Source organism: Quercus suber, unplaced genomic scaffold (genome assembly GCF_002906115.3).
Source record: "Quercus suber isolate HL8 unplaced genomic scaffold, Cork oak 2.0 scaffold_1103, whole genome shotgun sequence".
Lineage (NCBI taxonomy): Eukaryota > Viridiplantae > Streptophyta > Magnoliopsida > Fagales > Fagaceae > Quercus > Quercus suber.
The window spans coordinates 1-8,866 of record NW_027070508.1 but is presented as its reverse complement, the minus strand read 5'-3'; the positions used below and the strand labels follow the sequence as shown (position 1 = coordinate 8,866).

The window sequence follows — 8,866 nt, the reverse complement described above, 5'->3', positions numbered from 1 at the left end:
GAGGGAATTGGGTGAATGGCACTTCTTTTTTTTTTTTTGAGGAACGGGTGAATTGCACCTAATCCTACTTTCCTCTCCCAAAAACCCCAGCCACAGACCCGTGACAGAGAGAGAACCACATCAAGTCATCAACGACGAGCGCGCTTTTCCTTCCTCCGGCCAGTCTTCCACCTCCGTCACGAGGCAGATCGGTCCTGTGTTGATTTCGATCTTGACTGCGGACTTTGATCTTGATTTTGGGTAAGCTTTCTGTTTTTTAGACCGATTAATTGTTTACGGATTTGGGTCTTGATTTTTTGGGTAAGCTTGTGTGTTTTGACCGATCCATTGTTTGCGGATGTGGGTCTTGATTTTGGATAAGCTTGTGTTGTTTTCTAACCGATTAATGTTGAAAAACTAGACCCAATCCTTTGTGTTCTCATGCCAATTTCCTTTTTTTTTTTTTCCTTCATCATAAAAGTTATATTGCCATATGATTGCTACAGCGTGCACAAAGTTAAATTTACACTACTTTCCTGCATGCAGAAACAGAAAAAAGAGAGGAAGAGACAACTTAAAAAAAATAGTGAGAGAAATCCAAAAGAAACATGGCCTGTTCCTTTCTTCCATCCTTATTGGTCATTGCTACTTTGATCGCACTGGGCTTACCTCAATCAGGTCTGTGTGCTGCAACCTTGCCTCATTCCGAGGGCCAAGAAAACGTTGATACATCTTTATCGACCCCAACATTGACACATGAATATGATGTCTTCGTTAGTTTTCGTGGGGAAGACACCCGCACAAACTTTAAAGCCTATCTCTTAGCCGCTTTTGACCGTAAAAGGATTCGTGCTTATAGAGATGACAAAGACCTCCCTAGAGGGAGAGAGATTGGACCCGAGTTATTGAAGGCAATTGAGACATCAAGGATTGCAGTTGTTGTGTTCTCGAAAAACTATGCTACTTCTAGTTGGTGCCTTGATGAGCTGGTGAAGATCATGGAATGCAAAAGGCTGTTAAATCAAAGCGTGATGCCTATTTTCTATGAAGTGTCTCGATCCGTGGTGCTAGAACAGAAGGAAATTTTTGCGGAGGCACTCCTGAATGGCCCCATAGACAAGGTGAACAATTGGAGAACTGCATTGAAGGAGGCTGCAAACTTGGAAGGCTTCCATCTGGAAGCAGATAGGTATGCATCTTTAATTTATATAAAACCGAAGCAAATTAACTTTTGATTAACCTTTTGAAATGTTGCCACATTAAAATATAGTTTTATATTTTTATATACAAATGCAATTATAATAAATGTCTATTAATAACTATCATAATCATCAAATTTCATATTAGCAACAAGTCTTGTATAACTTAAAGTACATAACACATGACTAACATTTGTCAGTGTTTGTTTTTTTTTTTTTTTAATTACCAAATTGTCAAAACGACATCACAAGAAGAGTTTCTTTGTAGACTAGGTGTTGGGGGCACCAAACCTTAGGCTTCTGTAGAACCTACATTCCTCCTTGGTTGGTGGGTTATGTTTCTTTTTGTGTGGTATCCTAAGGAGGAGAATGCTATGTCTGATAACGTATCAGTTGGAGGGGTAACTGGAGCTAAGTAGTTTTGAATGAATTTGTTAAAATAATGGTCTGATGTCAAATTTTACAGAGTCTTTAACTCTTTTAATGTGCTATTCTCTTAGATCAGCCATGTATGTCATGGAAGTCAGGTATGAGTGGGGGACAAGTAGGGCTTATCAGGATCTTTCTGTGTATGGATTAATTTCTAGTAAATAGTAATGTGTTTAAAATTTTAAATGGCATACCATATATTTAAGTTCTTCCAAAATAATTTGAATGCTTTTGTCAACTAAGATTTCTCATATATTCAGGTGTTTGTTTGTTAAGTATAAAAGCTGATTCTATTGTAATTAATACAAAAATTAATTTTAAGATATTTCATATTCTAGATAGCCAATAGAAGTATTCAATCACATGATTTTTTGTTTCTAATGCAAATCCCTTGTGGGGACTTTGTTGTTGTCATTGGTGTAATTTTTATAATACTGAGTCCTTTGGTTCCTTTTATTCAGAGATTGATGTATAACAGAGGTTGCAGTTACTATTGATTATGAAATGTGTTCCCTTGTATTCTGTTATGTTTTGAGCAATTTTAAGAACCTACTTGGCCCCTTATTGATCCTTTTTCCTTATTTAGTTAATATGTCATAATTCAATAATACTTATTTTTGGTATTTCAATTACTATACTTTTATTGTTGGATGGTGCTTCTCTTCATTTTATAGCTGACTCCTATCTATTTATCTATCTTTCTTTCTTTCTTTTGGCCTTTATGTTTGGGTTAGTTCATAATTCCCTCTCTTATTTGTGAAACCAATCAATTTTCCCCTCTATGTTTGGGAAATGAGCAAATACCCCTAATACGTTACTTTTTTAGTTAAATCCAATGTAATCTTTTGAAGAAATTATTAGTCATACACCACAATGAAAAGAAAAAGTTGAGAATTACATTGTTGTTTTCTTGGATTGTATTTATAATCATTGTGATTCCGTTGGATTTAACTTCAAATTATCGGATTGGGGGTTGCTCATTTTCCAAATATAAAGGAGAAATTGGTTGTTTCAAAGATAAAGGGGGAATTGTGATCCACACCAAACATAGAGGGGTCCCTTTCTTTTTGTTTGTTTGGGACTTTTTACTATAGGCAATCTTTTTAAATGTTGTTAGTGGGGTGAAGCTAGGTGAGACTGTTTGGGATCTTGAACACGTGTTTTATGATCTAGTTCACCTTTTTACCTTATTCCAATTGGTTTGGGTGTTTACCCCCATATTTTCGGTAGTTTTTTGGCACTTTATTTTAGTAGGTTTGTATTTGGGGTTTTACATGATGTATTTCAATTTCTGCTTTCCTACAATTTGTTAGCTTTAGCTCTTGAGCTTTTTGTTTTTTTTCATGTCCAGAGTGTTCATCATTACGAACACAATGTTCATTTTATTCGAAAAAAGTTTTATTTCCTATCAAAAAATATGTATATATATTTTCGGTAGTTTTTTGTGGGAGTATTTTTCTACCTTTCAATTGAGTTTCTTAAACTGGTTCTCAAAAATAATCTATCTTTTTTTTTTTTTTTACAATGTAATCCAAAAAATATATATTGTACAAAATAAAAGTATTACAAAAACAATATATTTTGTATAATTTAAAGTAGAAAATACACAATTACCATGTTTCATTCTCTGTTCTTTTGATTACCAAATTATATATTTTGGCAAAGCTCTCTTTATCGGTAAGGAAGAGTGTAAAATTGATCTGGCCATGAAAACAAAACGCAATGTGCATATTGTTGCTTCATAACTAGAAGGGCATTGAATTTGGATGCAGTAGCGAGTACTTTTAATCTCTTGTGGAGAGCTTGAAAGGGCTTCCAAATCCATGATATAGAGGAGCATAAATTGATGTTTGAGTTTGTGGAAGTGATAGACGACGATAGAGTGATTATAAACTATCGTTATTATAATTATGAATATATTATATTTGTGATTTATTAAGATATTTCTATAATTTGATGATAAAATTTTGACTAAACTTCAATTAATTTGAGTAAACCTCAAAACTCTTATCCATACTATAGCTATTTATTTTTTTAATGAAATGGGTGGTTGGTGCACAAAATCTATGTCAAGTGCATGTGGTGTTAGCCTATGGAAATTCATTAGAAGTAATTGGTTGATTTTTTCAAAACTCGTACCGTATGATGTGGGTGATGAAACTAGAGTGAAATTTTGGGAGGTGGTGGTGTGGGGATTGTACTCTTAAGGAGGCATTTCCAGAATTTTACTGTATTAGTAAGGCAAGGGAGTCTTCAATTGCAGAGGTTATGTGTTTTTTTGTTGGGAGGATCCATTGGGATGCTCAGTTTTGTCGTCCAGTGCATGATTGGGAACTAGAATCTTTGGCTTTCTTTATGGACATTGTTTACTCTTCGTTTGTGCGGGGTATTGTTCCTAATAAAGTCTGTTGGAAGCCAGCAAAGAGTAGAGATTTTGAGGTGTGAGGATATTATCATTCTTTTTCCCCTTACTATCATATCTTTTCCATGGAAAATGATGTGGCAATCAAAGGTTTCTCCAAGGATAGCTTTTTTTTCATGTTCTGCTTCTTTAGATAAGATTACAACTACAGATAACCTTCAAAAAAGCAAATTATTGTTGTTGATTGGTGTTATGTGTGCAAAAGGTGTGGGGAGTTGGTGGATCATTTTCTTCTTTGTAGCCCTATAGCTTATGAGTTGTGGTGTTTGGTGTTTTGCTTGTTTGGAATTCATTGGATTATGCTGCATAGGGTTATCGTGTTGTTTGATTTTTGCGGTAGGGTAAGTTTAGTTCTCATCGCAATATAGCTACATTTGGAGGCTTATGCTGCATTACTTGATGTTGTGTATTTGGCGAGAATGGAATGCTAGAATACTTGAGGGTTGTGAATGGTATATTCTCTAGTTTTAAATCTTTTTTCTTTCATACTCTCCTTGATTGGAATTTAGCTCTTCCGTCCTTTTCTCGTTTTTCCCTCCCTGTTTTACTTGATTATTGTAACTTTGGTTCTTGATTTTTGCCCCCAAAGTACATAATACATGATTAACGTTTATCAGCCTCTGCTCTTTTCAATTACCAAATTGTCAAAACGGCATCACAAAAAGAGTCTCTCTGTAGACTAGGTGTTGGGAGCACCAAACCTTAGTTCTTCTGTAGAACATACATACACGATATACTATGCTTTTTGTGTGCTGTACATCTTTATCGGCAGCAGTGCTCTAACACGAAAAACTCATTATAGCTTTTAGCAATTTAAGTTGACATGTGCAGATTTTTGAATGAATTTGATAGAATAATGGTCTGGAGTCAAATTTTAGAGAGTCTAAACTGTTAATGTGCAATTTTTCAGATCAGCCATGTATGTCATGGAGGTCAGGTATGAGTGTAGGACAAGTAGGGCTTTATCAGGATCTTTGTGTGTATGGATTAATCTCTAGAAATGTGTTTAAAATTTTAAATGGCATATATTTGAGTTATTCGAAAAAGAATTTGAATGTTATTGTCAACTAAGATTTCTCATATATTCAGGTGTTTGTTTGTTAATTATAAAAGCTGATTCCATTGTAATTAATACAGAAATTAACTATAAGATATTTCATATTCTAGATAGCCAATGAAGTATTCAATCGCATGATGATTTTTTGTTTTCATAGGTGTAATTTTTAAAATACTGAGTCTTTTGGTGCCTTTTATTCAGAGATTGAAGTATTTCAACAGATGGTGGAGTTACTATTGATTATGAAATGTGTTACCTTGTATTTTTAAGTACCTACTTGGTCCTCTATTGATCATTTTTCCCTATTTAGTTGATATGTGACTATGTTCTCTCTCTCTCTCTCTCTCTCTCTCTCTCTCTCTCTCTCTCTATATTTATATATATATATATATATATACACTGCAAAAATTGGTGAATCAACCAAGTGGGTCCCCTAACTTCGATGCACATTTACTGAAGTTTATATTATGCAAACATTTCTTTACAAGGCTGACTTCCGCTTGTGCACTGCAGTTAAAAGGGGAATTTCCTTCACAAGTTTCTATTAATACCTCAATCCTCTTCTCTCTACCACTTCTCTCAAGTGGCGAACCAACATTTGGTCAATATCTAAAATTTGCATGGCTTGTTATGTCAAATAAGATCCAACATCCTTCAATTTAACATTCCAAAATAAACGATTAGAATACTTTTTGTTGCTTTTTGTAAAAGTACAGAACAACAAAACAGAAGGCTGTACAAAACTTGAAAACTAGATTCCTTTGTGTTTAATGCTAATTTCTTGGTATCTTCCTTCATCATAAAAGTCGTATTGCTATATGATTTGCTACCATGTGCACAAAGTTAAATTCACACTGATTTCTTGCAGAAACAGAAAACAGAGGAAGAGAGAGAACAGGGAAAGCTAAAAAACAAAAAAAGGGAAAAAAGAAGAAGAAGAAGAGAGAGAAATCCCAAAGAAACATCTGGTTCTTGCTCCTTTACTCCACTCTGTGTTGCAACCATGGCTCGTTACTTTGCTCCTTTTCTCTTCTTGAGTTTAGGCAGCGCACTGCTCTTACCTCAGTTAGGTCTCTGTGTTGCAACCATGGCTCATTCTGTGTGCGAAGAAAACTTTGCTCCATCCTTATCAACCCCAATATTGACATATGAAAATGAGGTCTTCATTAGTTTTCATGCGGAAGATACCCGCACAAGATTTACCGGCCATCTCTTTGCTGCTTTAGAAAGAAAAAGGATTCGTGTGTCTGAACTGATGAAGGCAATCGAGACATCAAGGATTGCAGTTGTGGTGTTCTCAAAAAACTATGCTACTTCCAATTGGTGCCTGGATGGGCTGGTGAAGATCATGGAATACAGAAGGGTGTTAAATCAAACGGTGCTGCCTATTTTTTATGGTGTGTCTCCATCCTATGTGCGAAAACATATGGGGAATCTTGCGGAAGCAATCCTGAATGGCCCTGAAGACAAGGTGAACATTTGGAAGGCTACTTTGAAGGACGTTGCAAACATCTCAGGATTTCACTTGAAACCAGATCGGTAAGTTTTTTCATATATTCAGGTGTTTGTTTGTTAATTATAAAAGCTGATTCACTTGTAATTCAGGTATGAGTGTAGGACAAGTAGGGCTTTATCAGGATCTTTGTGTGTATGGATTAATCTCTAGAAATGTGTTTAAAATTTTAAATGGCATATATTTGAGTTATTCGAAAAAGAATTTGAATGTTATTGTCAACTAAGATTTCTCATATATTCAGGTGTTTGTTTGTTAATTATAAAAGCTGATTCCATTGTAATTAATACAGAAATTAACTATAAGATATTTCATATTCTAGATAGCCAATGAAGTATTCAATCGCATGATGATTTTTTGTTTTCAATCACATGGTGACTTAGTTGTTGTCATAGGTGTAATTTTTAAAATACTGAGTCTTTTGGTGCCTTTTATTCAGAGATTGAAGTATTTCAACAGATGGTGGAGTTACTATTGATTATGAAATGTGTTACCTTGTATTTTTAAGTACCTACTTGGTCCTCTATTGATCATTTTTCCCTATTTAGTTGATATGTGACTATGAATCAATAATACTTAGTTTCTGGTCTTTCAATTAGTAGATTTTTATTAATGGCTGGTGCTTCTGTTCATTTTATAGCTGACTCCTCTCTCTCTCTCTCTTGTTTGTTTGTTTGTTTGTGGAGAACTTGAAAGGGCTTCCAAATCCGTGACATAGGGGAGCATAAACTGTTGTGTGAGTTTGAGGAAGTGACAGATGTCGATAGAGTGATTTTATTTATAAACTATTATTATTATTATAATCTTGAATATTTTAGCCTTTGATTTATTAAGATATTTCTATAATTTGATGATCAAATTTTAAAATCATATATAATATACGTGTGTATGTATATTCAATAAAAAGGGGAAAAAATAATTAAAGTATAATAAATGAGACAATAAATAATTTACTAATTTGTCACTTTATGTAAAAAGAAAATGTATTCTGGCATTTCATTCCATTTTTCGTAGCTCATTTATTTTTATTTTATGATCACTAACTTCTATTCTCTTTATAATAATAATAATAAATAATTGTGGGTGCACTTGCAATTGCAGCCCAGAGCCAGAATTTATAGAAGAAATTGTCGAAACCATTTGGAAAATTCTATATGTGGAATCACCTACCGGTACCATTCCACCCTGTCGTCAGAACGGTGTTCCTAGTCAATACTCTTCATCAATTATCGCGCAAAAAGGTGCTTTGTCGTGTCTTGCTGAGCGGACCCACCTTTTTTTTTTTTTTCCCAAAAATCCAATCTCTGTCGCCTTGACTTGGGCCAAATAATTTAAGTCATCACATCATGACTCAGATGATGCTACTACCCACCACTTAAATTCCTCACTTTCCCATGCAAGTCCCTCTCAACTTTCAAGTCCAACTCAAAAAAATAAAAATAATAAAAAGTCCCTTTCAAGTCCATTTTACTATTTCTTCATGCCGTCACTAAAAGTCTTCAGTGGTCCCGTTTTACGTCGTCTTCAAGTGGTACAAACAAAGCCGAATCGTCCCATAGACGCCATTGGCAATTAAGGATTGCAAGTGAATCCCATACCTTGTCATCCCTCTCTCTCCTTTCGTTCCCTGCTTTATTCATTGCTGTTGTTCATTGTCATCCTCTTTTTCCGAATATTGATTTCTGTTCTATTTACCAAATTTCTTCTTCTTCTTCTTCTTCTCTTTCGCACATTTCTGTCTTACTCTGTTTTTTCGTCTGTCCTTAATTTGTCTCACTTTCAGTAAACTTTTTGTTTTTTTTTTGTTTTTTGTTTTTTGTTTTTTGTTTTTTTTTTTTTGGAGAAAGATCATTGTTATTGTTTCTAAGTCAGGGGGTCCAATGCAACAGCAAGTATCTATACTCCATTTTATTAGCTCAAGAAAGACAGTTTTTTTTTTTTTTTTTTTAAATGGTAAACTTGGAAGAGTATCATTCCAACTTGAAATTGAATTACAACGGAGCAAGGAACAGGCAGAAAACAACAAGAGAAATTACTGCAAGTCATCCCTAAGAATCTGCTGAATGGGGGGGGGGGGGGGGGGGGGTGACACCCTTCCATATCTGAGTTTGGCCGAGAGTTTAGCTTCCCTGGCTAACGCATGAGCTGCTCTGTTGCCATCCCTTTTCCAGTGCTTGAAGGAATAACAAGAGAAGGAGTGCGAAGAAGACTTGATATCATGAAGGATATGACCGACCTCACCACTAAGTCTCCCGAGGTTGAGCTTT

The 8,866-nt window shown here is 34.8% G+C and overlaps 1 protein-coding gene across 4 annotated transcripts; it reads left to right on the top strand.

The window, feature by feature from the left end:
- Nucleotides 1-8,687, top strand: LOC112023389 (disease resistance protein RPV1-like). Of its 4 annotated transcripts, none has more exons than XM_065769292.1 (3): nt 1-240; nt 526-1,168; nt 5,244-5,402. In XM_065769292.1, the coding sequence occupies exons 2-3, from the start codon at nt 588-590 to the stop codon at nt 5,254-5,256; spliced, it is 594 nt and encodes a 197-aa protein (XP_065625364.1). In that variant the 5' UTR covers nt 1-240; nt 526-587; the 3' UTR covers nt 5,257-5,402. The 4 variants fall into 4 exon arrangements, with proteins under 4 accessions (XP_065625364.1, XP_065625362.1, XP_065625363.1 ...); XM_065769290.1 differs by lacking the exon at nt 5,244-5,402 and adding an exon at nt 7,701-8,687 and having other exon boundaries at nt 7-240; XM_065769291.1 differs by lacking the exons at nt 1-240; nt 526-1,168; nt 5,244-5,402 and adding exons at nt 5,930-6,625; nt 7,701-8,687.
- Nucleotides 8,688-8,866: the final 179 nt, after the last annotated feature.

What these genes read in the sequence shown, in the direction of transcription:
- LOC112023389 (XM_065769290.1), top strand. Translation starts at nt 588, where the DNA reads ATGGCCTGTTCCTTTCTTCCATCCTTATTGGTCATTGCTACTTTGATC. An exon ending in TTCCATCTGGAAGCAGATAG is followed by an intron (nt 1,169 to 7,700) that starts GTATGCATCTTT and finishes TTGCAATTGCAG; the next exon opens with CCCAGAGCCAGAATTTATAG.